Below are 16,310 nucleotides of genomic sequence, written 5' to 3' on the forward strand. Positions count from 1 at the left end.
TTCATGAGATTGGCACTAGATGTGCACAGCATAGATCTTCCCGTGCGTGTTGTATATTCTTCTTGGGATTTTTTTTTTTTGGGGCACACAATTTCATAGCAACAATGACATTGCTTTTCCTTTCACCTTGAATAAACAGTTTGCAGCTTATAGTTTCAGGATGCTTCTCTATGATTTTACTGTATTATCACCTCCATTCACCATCTCTCTGTTTCTCTTTCCCCTCACTCCAGGGTCCAGTGAACTGTGTGGCCTTCTCCAGGACAGGAGAGTACTTTGCCTCTGGAGGTTCTGATGAACAGGTGATTACTTATTCTTCTAACTGATCCAAAACATTGCACAAGATAGGTAAATTAAGCTAAATAAACCCGGCATAGTTTCCCTTTAAAAACTTAAAAAAGAGAAAGCAAACTAATATATTTGTAATATTTGGCTTTGATGTATTATTGTGGAACAAGCAATGATTTATATTCACCTTACAGGTAATGGTTTGGAAGAGTAACTTTGACAGTGCTGAAGGCAACGATGGCGTCAGGCTGCAGCATAAAACTGCTTTCAGCTTGCAGGCACTACCAGCCAGCTCCACGGTGCACCTCTCGCATCCATCTGTACTCCGCAGCCAGGTAAGTTCACAGAGCGGGAGACAACCACAGTAAACTGACAGAAAATCTACTTTGACGTCTCATTTAAATCCAACATTTTATGTAATTCCTTTTTATCCTAGAAACGCAGCATCTATCCTTTCCCTAACACACCTAACCCCTACATGCACACATTGCTATGTTCCTTGGGTAATAAATGTGCCTAGAGCAGTGTTCGGACTTGAGTCCGGTTCAGAGACGTTTTTCTGTTGTCTCTGACTTTTCTTGGACTCATTTGTATTTGCACTTGGACTTCTCTTGATCTCGCCAAATATTCTAGTTTGTCTCGACCAAGTCCAGCAGTGTATGCTTTTTTTCTAAAGTAACTTCCTTACCATTGATGAAGCGTGGTTGTTCAGAAAACCGGTATTGGTTTATTTCAAAATCCATCTAGAAAGGGCACTGACATTGATCTCCTGGTATATGCCTAGCTGCGTCATAACTCCTTTTCATTTTGGCCACAGACACAATGGAGCACTTTGTACTATGGATTCTTCAGGAGAAGTAATAAGTTCAAGAATGGGAACAGGAACATTTCTTTAGTGACACCTTGTGTTGCTTGTTATTTGTCACAGACAGGCTGTTGTTGAAGTTATTCGGTATGCCTCTTAGCCACTAAGTTACCAGGATGCCCCATATTTCAGTTGATTTTGCTGTTTGAAAAATGGTTAAGGTTGATTATAACACTAGGTGATCATCTAGAGCTTTCTGATTTCAAGCCCAAGGATTTCCATGGCCATAGCAATTCCAAAACCTTTTGGCGCTAGAGGCTACAGTATATGTCTACAATTAAGAAAAGGTTTGAAAGTAATCAACAACATAGTGATGATTTCGGTATTCATGTGGCTAAAAAATATTTTCCCCTGAGGGTTGTGCAGGCAAAACTCTCATAAAGACTTCAAAATGATGTAAAAGCGAAGTCATCGTATAGTTTGACCAACATGGTATATACACAAAAATGTACACACACAGACATGTTTATGTATGCAAGTGCTCACATTAGCACAAAAAAGACTTTGCATGCATGTGTGGTGACTAGCTCCAAAATAAACATAAAGAAACACACGTGCACAGATGCCCCTCAGTATTTCATGCTGCCAGTGCTGCTGGCTTATTTCCTCCCTGCATATCCTTCCTTTGAAGTCTGCAGTGTGGCCCAAAGCTACAATCATATCTCACATGCAGGGCAAGAAATACCTACTTATTCCTGCATCTACACTTTGATATGAAGGAATTTTTTTCTTTATTTTTTTCATCTTTCTGACCACATGAAATTAATGAAATTTTAATTTGTGCTCAGCTTATGACTACGTCCTCAAAAATATAGAGATATTTTCCTATTTATTTTTAAGAAGTAATTAAGTATGAGTCTATAAACACTGTAATTACTGTGTCTTATGAATTAGTTAGAGTCCTAAAAGGCACTGACAAACTAAAAGGAAAGATGAAAATGACATTCCAGTGCACGTTAAGCTAAGTCACTCCTCACTTGGCTTGTGGTTGTGATTATTTTTTTCTTGTCCTATACAATCTTATTTGAATGTCTTTATATAAGACTCTTGTAACTTACTACATTCATGCTTATTAGTCTTCAGACTGAATGCAAAGCTGCTGTTGTGAGAGTACAGGCTGCTGTATTATCAATAAACTCAAACAGTGGGAGCAGATAAATTAGTGATGAGACATTCCGTTTTCTGCCCTGTGTAGTCATAACTGATCATTTAAGTGCTGTACATAGTTGATGTGTCTGGTATTGACTGTCTATAGCTCTTTGGGACATCTGTCTTAAAAAAAACTTCACAAAATGGAAGTAGAACACATTTTCATTACTAGTGATAAATCATTTATTAATTAATACTAACATTAATTCTTAGGGTTGAGCAAATTTATTTCCTCATCTTCATGGCAGGCAGGGGTTTGATTTTGAAAGGGACTAATGTTTTTCATACAGTAACAGTAAAATATTGTTATTACTATTATTAGTATTGTTGTTGTTTATTATCATAATTAAAATTTTGACATAAGAAGGTATGAGGTAGTGATAAAATCTGCATCTGATATGCTTGTTGCTTGCTTGGTCACAGAAAAAGAGGGGCACTTTGTTTTATGAACAAGTCATCCGAGCACAGTTGTCACAGCACCCATGGAGCATGCTTTTATGCACATGGGAAATGATCCTGAATCTGTGCTGTTCACAGGTTCAAACTAACAACTATTTTCATTATAAACTAATTTGTTGGTTCCCCCCCACCCCTGAAGAATCTTTAAAATAAATGTCAGAATAAAGTGAAAAAAGCCCAACACGTCATGCAATGAGCCCAAGGTGACCTTGTCCAATGCTTTCCAACCAATAGTCCATAACCCCCAAATATTCAGTTTACAATTATGACAGAAAAACACAGCAAATCCACACAATTAGACAGACTAGAAACAGAAAATATTTTGAATAATTCCTGAATGATAATGACATTAACAATTACTGTGCAGCTATAAGCAATGTTTAAATATTAAAAGACCTTGTCAGATGTCACACACACAAAGGGGACAGGGTGTCACCAGCCGGCTGGGGAACTTCGGGGACTGGTTTGGATTTCAACTCCTTTGACTGCTACAGTGTTACTTACATCAACAAGGGCACAGCCAAGGTGCTCTCTTTCTCTGTCTTTCTTTCTCTTTTCTTTCTTTCTCCTTTCTTTCTTTCACTTACTCACCCTCTCACTCACTCACTCACTCACTCTCACACACACGCACACACACTCACTCACTCACTCACTCACTCACTCACTCACTCACTCACACACACACACACACACACTCCCTGTCTTTGCTTTCTCTTATTGATCGCTCTGTTAGAAGTCAGGAGCCACCCACAGTGATGCTGCCTTCCTTGCCTTTACACTTAATTGGAAATCCAGAATAGCATAAGACTCGTAATTAATAATTTATGTAGCAGGTGAAAAAATAGACACAGTTTGATATTTAACCAGTGCTAATAATACTAACTGGGAACTTAATTACATTGAACTTTAGGATAGTTACCAGCTTTGAAAGACAAAACATACGACTAATTAGCAAATCTTAAAGTCCCTAGTACATAAAACATAGAATACTTAGATATAATTGATATAGATAGAATACTATGGTGAGGAACACATGTTACACATGTCTTATAATGTACTGTTATTCCAATGTCAGGTTTTTACGTTGAAACTTGATTACAAAAGATATAGGACAATTTCCAGAAAAAAAGGTTCCCTGAGACGCTCTGTAATGGCAAACACGATGTTGATGTCAGATGTTTCTCTACAGTCAAGTTAGGCTTAGTATTTGCAAGCAAGTGTTTAAGCACTGAGGGTGGTTATTTCTAACATCTCCTTTACATTGACTTGTGTAGTGCAATGCTTGAAACGTATTCTCTTCTTCTGAGAACTACTGTTCTTGTAAAACCCCACTGAAACCTTTCTTTGGGATTTTTTTTTTCAAATACAGTTCAATTACAGCTGTGTGAAGCTTCATCACTTTACTTCACATCTGCTTGAGTAAAGAGCCCATATACTCCTTTTCAGCATCATCTTTGTACTCTAGGTCTGTAGGTCTACAGCATAGGTTTCCATGCTTTGATGTTCAAAAACATATTATGTTTCTCATAATGCCCATTGCTGCTGTGCCTCCACCTGAAACACTGTCTGAACTCTTGACACGCCTTCCTGAAAATCCCAGTCTACTCTGTTTGGTCAGCTGGCCCACTCTGTTGTGATTGGTCAACCAAATTCAAATAAGCCCCTGGGTGGGCTATGCTTGCTCAGGCAGCACCTATGGGCTACGCATATGAAAAACGGGGCTGGCTTCCTCAATCACTGACATTATTAATTGAGGAATTTCAAACGGGAGTGTGCACTGTAAATTTTAACAAGTTGACTTTACTTAAAAAATGTATACTCATTGCCTTGAAAAAAGTAAGTTCAAAGAACTTAGTAATGGTAAATTAGTGCAACTTTATTGTTCTGAGTAAACAATACTTAATAAACTTACATTTTCTAAGTGAATACAGCTTGTTTATTCTGAGTAAGTAACACTCAATAAGCTTGTACTTATTAAGTGAAGACAACTTGTTTATTTTAAGTAAATGACACTTAATTAGCTCATGGTTTTTAAGTTAATCAAGCTTGCTTTTTCTGAGTAAGTAACACTCAATAAGCTTATACTTGTTAAGTGAAGACAACTTGTTTATTTTAAGTAAATTACTCTTAATTAGCTCATAGTTTTTAAGTTAATGCAGCTTGCTTTTTCTGAGTAAATAATTAATTAGCTCACATCTTTTAAGTTAGCACTACTTAATACTACTGACTTGTTTTCTGGTTCAGTTTACAGACTGAAAATGACTATACAAGTAGCATATACATCTATTTAAAACAAATCTATCTAAAAGAATGAAATGAGAAGGTTGTTTTAGATGAATCACATAATTTCTTTATTTTTAATTATCTGGCATTCACATAGAAAACCACCCTGCCATTTAACATATTTATAGTACGCTGTAAACCCGAATAAGTTACCAGAACTCAAATTATTTTCAGTTATTATGACTTACAATTTTGAGTTTTCAAACCACAGGAATAAGTTTACAGAACTTTAAAAAATAAGTACACAACCACACCATGTGAAAAAATTACATTAAGTTTAACTAACTTAATATATCTAAAAGTCATGAACGTCTGCTTTTGAACAGTTAAATGTTAAAATGAAATAGAAAAATAAATAAACATTTATAAATTAAAATAAAAAAATCATTTTAAAATATACTTATATAAATTGTATATTAAATAAATAAATCTGAGAGATGTTTAAGAAGAAAAACTCAAAATTCTCTGATTCTATCCTTCCAAATGTATTCCTGGTCACGTAAAAGGAACACGCCAACTTATTGGGACTTTGTCTTATTCAGTTTAAGAACATTTTCACTTAAAACTCTAAAATGTAAATGTTTTACACAACCAGTATCAAATGCACAGTGAAATGTGGGTCATCTTGCTCAGCCCACAATAGTTAAAAAAAACATTAAAACATACAAAACATTAGCATTACTTTTGCATTATATTAATGAGAACAAAGGAATATTGTGTAGTTTGGGCCTATTGGCTGAACACCTGCAGTAGTGCAGTAACTTTTTGAGGCATTATTTAGACAAAAGGAGATAACTTTGAACTAGCCTTTTATAATGCTTTACCCTGCAGCCTTTTTTCAGATGAGTTTCTACATCATTAGTTCATTCTTGAGGGTCTGCAGCCTCGGGGATAGTTTACCACTTTCTAGACCTAGTTAAATCTAGTTAAATCTTTTAAGTGAATTCAAAAGTGTTGGTCAGTGCTTTGGGATAGCTGAGGTGTAGTGCATAGATCACTCCACAGATTACCAGGAAGGCATCGCCAAGTCTGGGGAGGCTGACCACGGCATCACTTTCAATGACGACCGTGATTCTCACAGGGTGGTAGTGAACTGGACTTGCGTCATAGTCACTGATGAAAGTAATGAAGCCCACTGCAAACACCATCAAGCTCTGGCTCATCGGACTCATCCTGAATGAATGAAAAAAGAGATACTAATCACAAACTAACACATGGAACAGAACAGATGACATAATTTGTCTTTCCTTAACCAAGTCCCATTGAAATCCAATACATCTTTTACAAAAGAGACCTTCTTCAGACCTTCTTCAATTTGAAGAATCTTGCACACATTTATAAAGCAAAGATATCGGCCAAATGAGTAAGAATCACAGTTTTCACTTTAAAAGAGAGAGCTGATCCATATTACCTCAGACTCTATTTTGAGAGCAGGCCAGAGGTCCATGAGGTCGTTCACTGAGGGGCAGGACATCACTATGGTCTGTCGGCGTAGGGGAAATATGGTCTCCATCATCTTCAAGTAGAAAAATAATAATATGTGTATGTGGGAGTGCATATGATTTAGGGTTACCACACTAAAACATTGTCTGAGGAAAAAAAAACAATTTAAGTTATTGGTATTTGGGGGGGTGATAGAAGAATTCACATTCATTGGATTACCTGGTATCGTTACCACATCTCCAGTTATCTTCCTTAACTTCTTGAAACTGGAACAGCAAGATGCAAAGGCATAAACTGATATGAAACTGAACAATTAAAAGCATTCAAAGAGTGTCAAATCATAAATACTTCCATTTATAAATGTTCCCTGTTAATGATCTTTTCATTTGAGCCCCAAAGTGTCAAGTTACTAAAGCCATTAAGCAAAATTAACATTACTGTAAAGAAAAGTAGCCACACTACTTACACTTACTGCATGGGTTAATCAACAATAATGCAATTTCTACAAACCAAAGCTTTACTGTTAAGGGTTTTTACTTTATTCATCTTTGTCATAAAAAGCAGCTTGCCTCCAGCAGGGTCGTTTGTTTTAAAACCAACGCAACACAAGTGGGCAGGCACGGGCAGTTGACTCGTTCATCCGTTGTACAATTCTTCAGTGAGTCTGGGAGTGGTAGGTCGCTAGTTGTGCTGCTGGAGTGTGTAACGTTAGTGGTCACGCTAAGTGGCTAGCTCTATAGCAGCTAACCTATATCTGACAAGTTGCCAATCCCAACAAGACTACTGTGATAAGCCAGTGAAGGGCGGGGGCTTGGAGAAGGTCTACGCTCTCTGAGACAAACACATAAAAACATGTAAAAGAAGTAAAAGTGAAAGAATGTTAACTTTCAAAACTTACAGTAAGTCCAGTGCTGCTTCGTAGGTAGTAACTTTCTGCAAGCCTACTGTCTGTTGCATCCCGCCTTGATGCGTTGTTCAAACTTTTCTTCTTCTGTGTTTTTCCAAAGAGCAGTAAGGAATCAGTGTATTATGCAAATTAGCGCCACCTTCTGTTGACGTTGAATCAGAGATTAACTTGCCATACAAAATTATCCCTGCAGCTGCTTAAATAAAAATAAAAAATATATAGGCTACATTAAAATGATGACAATAAAAAAGCAAAAAATAAATAAAATAAATACATTTTGTCCTCCACTAATGTCTAATGCATTTCAGACCATTTGCTGATTGCAATTTATTTATTATGATCGATTTTACTTATTTGGTGAAGCACTTTGAGATTTTATTGTACATTAACATTTTTCTTGTGAGTTTATTTTTTAAATCATCCCTATTTTAAACAATAGAAATACTATAAATATGCTAAATGGCAGGGTGGTTTTCTATGCGAATGCCAGATAATTAAAAATAAAGAAATTATGTGATTCATCTAAAACAACCTTCTCATTTCATTCTTTTAGATAGATTTTTTTTAAATAGATGTATATGCTACTTGTATAGTCCTTTTCAGTCTGTAAACTGAACCAGAAAACAAGTCAGTAGCATTAAGTAGTGCTCACTTAAAAAATGTGAGCTAATTAAGTATTTACTTAGAAAAAGCAAGCTGCCTTAACTTCAAAACCATGAGCTAATTAAGTGTCATTTACTTAAAATAAACAAGTTGTCTTCACTTAACAAGTATAAGCTTATTGAGTGTTACTTACTCAGAATAAACAAGCTGTGTTCACTTAAAAAATGTAAGTTTATTAAGTATTGTTTACTCAGAACAATTAAGCTGCACTAATTTACCATTACTAAGTTCATTGAACTTACTTTTTTCAAGGCAATGAGTTTGCATACATTTTTTAAGTAAAGTCAACTTGTTAAAATTAACAGTGTTATTACTCAATTCTATTAAGTTGTACTTAAGTTATGTTTTTAAGTTAAGGAAGAACATGTTACACCAACTAAAACAAAACAACAAAAATTTAAGTTAGAAGAAATGTTTCTAAAACTTTGAGTATACACTACTTAATCTATTTAAGTACTTTGAACGTTCAGGTTTACAGTGTGGGCAAGCCGTTTTCAGGCAGTTGAGAAAAAGTGCTGTCTGTGGAAGAAAAAGCTCTATTTGGAATCTATTACATACACAAAAAACTGTATAACAATAAAAGACGGGAAAAATCCCAAAAGCATAATATGGGCACTTTAAAAAAAAACGTTTGGTTACAAACCAAAGAACAAAAACTGAATCTCAGCTCTCATATACCAACGGAAACAATTACTGCCTCAATCAGCATGACGAGGCAGAGGATGCAATTTTCATTGTTGTAAAATGACAATAAAGATTTTCTATTTTCTTACGTGGAAAATATGCATGCAGAGCATTTTAATGGCTGAGTAGATTTAAAACAGAGTTATAAATATATAATGTAGGAAAAAGATCAATGCAAAACCCCATGCATAAATAAAGTGATTCATCAAGTTTTTGCAAAGGCTACAAGTAAACCTGGTTGTAATGATTAGGTTTGGCTACATATTAGATTTGACTGATGGAGGTGAAAACTGAGACATGTCGGAACCAGCCCTGGTGGAGTTTGACCTTTTTAGTTTTCTGGCTTTTGTTGACCGCTGCATGTTAAACATGTTATTAATGATGCTATTACCATGTAAGCTTATTGTTCAGTGGCAGGCATCATATCCACATATCACTCAGCTTTAATTGAAACATCAAGTCAATAAAAGTAATTGTTTAAAATTATTAATAACAATAATAATATTAATAACACATGCTGCTTTGCATTTGACTTCACACACTAGATAATTTCTGCTAATACCAAATACATTTCTTGACTGCTACTAGCACTATTGAAGTGATACTCAAATAGTATTTATTTACAGTTAGAGTACACACACACACACACACACACACACACACACACACACACACACACACACACACACACACACACACACACTCATTAACCTTTGTTAATTCCTGGCAGTGACATTTATTTTCTTTGTCATCTGCCAGTTGTTACAGTTAAAGTAATGATAGTAGCTGCACCTGGAAGTCCCAGCTAGATTTTCCTGTACATGTATAATTTATCCATTCATAATTTATTATTAATACTGGCCCTTTCATCTCTCATAAACTGCTGCAAGTCTCCGACACGTGTTGCCTGAGAGGAAGCAGAGAGGAGAAAAATGTCACAAGCTCGCCTAAATGTGTTCCTTTCCTTCTCTCTTGAGTATTCAAAGGCTTTACGAGTTTAAAAGGAGACTATACAACAGTGAAATGTACTATAATGTAGGAGAAGTGGATCTAATGTGCTATTGTAAATTGACTTATTTTCAGAGAGGCATAATATGCAGTAGTAAACAGGATGTTCTGTCTGAAAGCAGCCAGGAAAGAAGTTGTGGAACATTACTGAAGCTCATACGTCCAAAAGCCAGACTGCAAACTAATTAAAGAGAAGGACAGAATATGAATATTATTAGCCGGTTTACACTCAAGATTACACTTCATATGCAGACATTTGAATCTTAAAATTATACATTGACAGTTGTATCTGACATGTGTGACAGGTGCAACTTCTCAAAAGGTACTCTAGGTCGTACTGTCTGGTTTTGTCCTAAGATTGTTCCTTTTTGACAGGATATCTTTAATTGATATTGTAAAATGTATGAATTACAGATTGAACCTGATGCACTGATTGCTTTGTTTGGTTGCTCTGAAGCTTCTCTTGCATTGCCATATACAGTACTGTACAGCAGACCCTTCTGTTTGGTATGTTTGTATCAAAGAGGATAATTCTCGTGAATGGAAGGCTACCAGTGCTCCAGATGACATAGGGAACTAGTCTCAGAGATACAGCTTTAGAGGGTTTAAAGCAACACACATGGTTTTCAGGAACATTTTTAGAGTAGCCCAATTATTAGACATCTTAACTTTCCCGTTTGATAGTCCCTAATGCGTGACACAGAGATTTCTTTTTGTTTATGGTTGTTTTTGTTTTTGTTTGTAAGTTTGTTTAAATATATCACTTTTTTGTCTAATGAAAATTAAATATAATAATAATAACAACAACAATAATGCATGAATTGACAAACCCATAAACTTTGAAAAATACACTGCATGCATCATATTTCAGAATGTATAAAACATTATTCTTGAGTCTTATAACAAACATTACTTAGGCTAAGTAAGTCTAAGACTAACCACTCTAAGCAAAGCGCAACAACCAACATAGCTAATATTGTACAGTACCTAATTAAGTTGTAATGGCAGTAATACCTGAGGGGTATTTTACTATGGGTCCAATAACAGTGTTTAGGCTAGATGAAAGGCACAGCTGTTTGCCACTAGCACCACCAAAGTCACTATAATCACCGTAACATATGTTCACTTGTTTGTAAGAACTTTTATAAACAGTTGGCAGCATGTGTGCACTGTACAGAACATCCCTTAAACTGGTGGATACAAATGCAGAAAGGAAAAGCAACTCATTCGATATGAATATGAATACTTTTTTTTACCAATGGGACCTCCCCCCCCACCCTCCCCCCCTCTTATTCTCAGAGAATTAATCTCGGTATTTTCTACAAAGTGGGCTAAATGTTCCGTTGTAAGTCAAAGCCACATGTGAGATATCACAAGTACTTTTATTAAAGTGCCCATATTATGAAAAAAACACTTTTGTCTGGGATTTGGGGTGTTCTTTTGTGTCTCTGGTGCTTCCACACACATACAAACTTTGAAAAAAATCCATCCATGCTGTTTTGAGTGAGATACGGTTTCTGAATGTGTCCTGCCTTCAGTCTCCTAGTGAGCTGTTCAAAATCGGCGTCACAGTCCGAAATGAGTTGGCTAACCACAACCATTAGCTTGTAGAGTTAGCGTTAGCATGCTAACGCTAGCATGCTACGTCGTTCTCAATAGCAAAGCACTGCTACGACACACACAAGTTCACCATAATCTGCAAAAGAACTACTTACATGTGCGCCCTCATTTAGAAGTCTCCCAGCTAATCCTGCCTTGTAACTGACCAAAGTTGGAGAAACTGGCTTTCTTTTACTGTCTCTAGAGTTAGCTAGCTGACATGATCTACATCTGAGCTACTGAGCATGTGTGAGTGCAATCAAAGATAGTACAGAAGAAGAAGAAGAAAAGAGGTCTCACTCTGTAGCTAAAACAGAAACCAGGTGAAAAGAGGATCTGCAGCAGTGAGAGAGAGCTGTGCCGTACAACAAAAATATGGTGTTTTTTGAAAATTAAACCATGTAAACCTATTCTGGTACAACCTTAAAATACAGTTATTAAACTGAAAATGAGCATAATATGGGCGCTTTAAAACATGACTGTCATCAAAATAAAAAGCAAAGACAGGGTTTCCTTCCCTGTTTGAAAATATACAGCTGCAACAAATGTAAATAAAGAGAGACGAGAGCGAGTGTATGATACAAAAACTTTCTTTGAACATGAAGCCGATTCTTACTGTACAATTCTCTGGTTTATCAGTGTATGAACTACACTGCAGACTGGATTCTCTACTGCCCAGCCCTATTGTGCATGTAATTATACACTCAGTTGCCAGGTGGCTAAAGTGGATGCAGTCTAATACAACAGTCCTGCAATTAATCCGACCATCATGAAGTGTATAATGTTCAGTTTTTCAGTTCAGTTTGAAAGAGGTGTTGATTTAACTGTATAATAATTTTAGAGGATGTAGTTTGTTGATCTGTTGGAACTGTATGGCATTATACAGAGAGGTGTTTATGTTACTTAGCCTATCCTTGCTGATATATGACAAAATAATGAAACACCTGTCGGTCATCCTTGTCACTGCCCGATGTGAGTCGATGGTGCCTATGTGAGTCGCGCATGCGTCACTTTGCGACGAGTGCAGATATGAGTTGCGCATGCGTCACTTTGCGACAAGTAGCCTCCAAGATGCTAACGGCTTTTTGAGCGAACACACAGTCTATGAGCTAACGTTAGCAATCAAACAATCATAGATGGCTAAAACGTTTTTGAAATGACTGCTGCTGCTGGCTATAAGTTAGCAATAAAACACAACAAAGGCTATCACTTGAATGGCTTTTTGAGCTAATGTTAGCAATCAAACCATTATAGATAGCTACAACGTTTTTGAAATTATTACCATCTTCTGTTATTGTATGTAAAGAGAAACGTTTATTGTTTTATGGATTTCACAAATTTCAGTAAGACACGTTATGCCGTAACCGTTTAAATCTGAGCATGCGCAACTCACATCTGCACTCGACTCACATCGGGCAGTGACAATCCTCCAAAGTTTTCTTACAGTTGAATCAACACCTCTCTAAACAAACAACAACAACAACAGCAAAATGACTTTCATGAAGGTAGGATGTATTGCAGGACTGTTGTATTAGACTGCATTAGTTTTAGCTAGGTGTACCTAATAAATTGGCTAATAAGTGCATCTCCATTCAGAAATATTTTCCTATTTGTACAGAACCGCATTTAACAACTACAGCTCCCATAAGGCTTTGACAGCACGACTATGTCTAAGACTTGTGGGCTATGATGTATTTGTATACTCGCAAAGCAAGTGTTTTATTATGAATATTATAATAAAACACTATTATGAAAATCACACTGTTTTTTTTTCAGCCAGAAAACTACAGGTCTTTCTATGTCTTAATTGTCGGCTGAGGTTCATAGTGCAGAGGCTGGCTTGGAAAGCAAGCAGGACTACAGCCCTCTGACTACAGTCTGTTTTTAAATTGTCTAATGTGACCTAGGTGTTAAAAAACCGCCCTCCTTTTTTATGCCGAACCTCCAGTATTACACACAACCGCCTTTGGCTATAATTCCTGGCACCAGGAAGAAATTGACTAATGAAACCGCCACCCATGGCTGCTGCCCTCTCCGAATCAAATCCACGGGGATTTCTTAAGTAGCTTATTTGATATGCTGATCCTTTAATGTACTTGGATGGATGTGAAGCTCCATGATAATTTGCCAGTGATGGGCGCTGTACCAGGACCATGTAGGCCTATTTGTTAAACACAAAAAGCCAGCTTTAAAATGAGGTCTCTCCACCTAAACACAGAGTGTGTGTGTGGTTCAGTCAGGAATAAATCTTTATGTGTCACAGTTTCTGTGTGTGTGTGTGTGTGTGTGTGTGTGTGTGTGTGTGTGTGTGTGTGTGTGTGTGTGTGTGTGTGAGAGAGAGTGAGAGAGAGAGTGAGCGAGTGAGCCAAGCATTGCTGACAGGCAGATCAGCTCTCTGATCACATCCGCGCTAATCCCTCCATCCATCCCCCGCTGACCCCCCTCCCCCCTTTCTGTCTCTACCTTCACATCTGGATCTTTCTCCCACTCACGTGTGCAGATAGTCGAGCTGCACGCTCACAGCAGGCTTCGCTTCACAGCTCAACACACACACACACACACACACATACACACATCACTGCACAGCTCAACTCAGCTTTGGCGATGTGGATTGGAGAACGGGGAGGGTGTTCTGAGACTGCAGTAGCTGTATGAACTTCTATCTTCTTCACCATTATTTTATCAGACTAAACTTTACTGGCACTTTCCTTAATTAAAGACACAACAAGCAGTGAAACAATCCATAAAAGTATATTTAAGACCTCAGAACATTGCACTGAAGACTGCCGTTTCTGATACAGTTTGTGGTTGTATTTTCCTCTGAGGTGCTGGTATGGAAAGGCAGGTGGTATTGTTCTGACAGCGGGAGTTGAATACATTTGACAGCAGGGTATAGAGAGAAAGGCACGGGGTGTGACAATGGAGTGTTGAAGACAAGATAACGATGGAGTTAAAGAGTGTATAATGGTCTAGTGGAGCGAGAGAACATCAGCAAGACGGAGAGGTAGAAAGTGGGAAAACAGGGTGAGCATGTGAGCTAGCCAGACCTAAATGAGCACACTGAAGACAAAAAAACAACATTGAGATGGGAAAAACGGACACATTGGAAATAATGAAAACTTTAGAGCCATTAACAGACACCTGTTTATCCTAAAGACAGGGAGAAAGATTAAAAGAGATGGGGATGAGGAGAAATGTGAAGAAAAATGGAGACAACGGTGTAGGAGGGAGAAAAAGGGGTTATATAAAAAGAGTGGGGGAAGCAGTCAGAGAGCGATGCAAAATAAGAGTGAGAAGTTGACTGAAGAGCATTAATAAAAGGGTTTGGTGAGAAACGCCCTCCCTTGTTGATTCTGTAAGTTATAGCTGAGGCCAGAAGCACAAGTCCGAGCTGAGTCACCGCAGGCTTCATTCATCAAAAAGCCTCACTAGCAGTTTGGCATAAAATGTTTGCTCCACTGTAATTAACTAAGATGTCAGCAGTTGGTGAAAAGATTTGTCTACATCTTATGGTTATATTATGACACACACACACACCCACACCCACACTCCAGCCTTACCTAAAGAGAGAGATATTGTTTGTTTTATATTTTAATTGTGATTAAGCCTCAGAAGGCAAGAATGATGATTGTCTTTGTTTGCAAAATGTTTAGGTCTGTGGAGTTTTGTTTTTACAATAATATATGACAGCATACGGCTTCTTCTGTGGCAGAACAACAAGATATATTATCACCAGCTGTGCTATGAGTGACATAAAGGAAAGGGCGGGTCTGGATGATTTGCATGAATTTAAAATAAAACACGTTATCCTTGAACAGTCAATTTAAACTCAAAGGCATGTTAAATAGTGACAGCTGGTGTCAAAACATATTGTACTTCTTGTACTTGTTACTTGCATTATTTGCCTTCTTCCTGTGGATAAGTGGGTGTGACATTACAGTAAAAGGTCTCCAGTAATGCTACAGTGGAGTTTAATAGGGGAAAAGCCCGCCATGTAGGCTTGCACTTTTTTCAGTCGAGTCACTGCACTTTTTTGACAAATTTTGATTGATCAGTCTGAAGTGCCGACTCTGATTTGGGTACAGCCCTACAGTTTGATTAAGTCAGTTATGATCAAAAGGCACTGCTCTTTGAAATTGTGATTTCTATTGTCGACCGGTGTCAAAAATGATTAACCATTCAGCACTGAGGAGAGCATTTTCACAAATAATAAAACATCACTGTTCGGTGTTTAGTGTAAGTTGCTCCTCCTATACCCTAAGCATTTTGTACTAATGTTGGAAAAATCCTATAAAATTGTTGGAAATTCCAGTTTCTCATTTAACACTGTCCTCAATGAACCTTTCTAACAGCAGATATTTTGAGTTCTGAAAGCACAGGTGTAACTAATAACCTAATGATGGCCCTGTTAGATATGCCAGTGAGCTTGAATGCACTCTACCAGTGCACTGGTGCAAGTGTATTAAGTGTAGCCATTATGAATGTTATTAGTTACACCTGTGTTTGACATGGTACATATTTAGTACACAACATGACAAGATAAGATAGAATAGACTTTATTAATCCCACACCGGGGAAATTCCTGTGTTACAGCAGCTCAAAAGGAAAAAGAAAAGAAAACTCATGCTCTTATTGAACTGGAAACTCTTACTGTTACTATTGCAGCATCACCTTTGTTCATACATAGAACTCGTCGTACATTGTCGATTATGCTGTACAACCGCGTCCCTGGAGCATTAAGGGTTTCGAGATGGTTTAGGGAGATTTGGCAGATGCTTTCTGTTGCCAGAGGGTAAACTTTATCTTCAACCAACAGTATATCACCCTGCTGCCCTTGTGTTGTAAGAGTTTAGCATTCAGGGATTTTTCAAATGTTTGGGTGACAGGTGTCTTTAACGTGTATTTCTTTTAATCTGGTTACAGCCATCCTCTGTTGGTTTAGCCCTTTTACCAACATATCAC

The 16,310-nt window shown here is 37.3% G+C and overlaps 1 protein-coding gene across 1 annotated transcript in view; it reads left to right on the forward strand.

Moving 5' to 3' along the window:
- Nucleotides 1-16,310, forward strand: part of poc1a (POC1 centriolar protein A) — a 40,353-nt gene that overhangs the window by 11,714 nt on the left and 12,329 nt on the right. Inside the window, exons 8-9 of the mRNA XM_028575619.1 lie at nt 234-302; nt 483-623. Coding sequence (XP_028431420.1) covers nt 234-302; nt 483-623 — 210 coding nt within the window. The remainder of the gene's footprint in view (nt 1-233; nt 303-482; nt 624-16,310) is intronic.

This window comes from Perca flavescens, chromosome 4 (assembly GCF_004354835.1).
Source record: "Perca flavescens isolate YP-PL-M2 chromosome 4, PFLA_1.0, whole genome shotgun sequence".
NCBI lineage: Eukaryota > Metazoa > Chordata > Actinopteri > Perciformes > Percidae > Perca > Perca flavescens.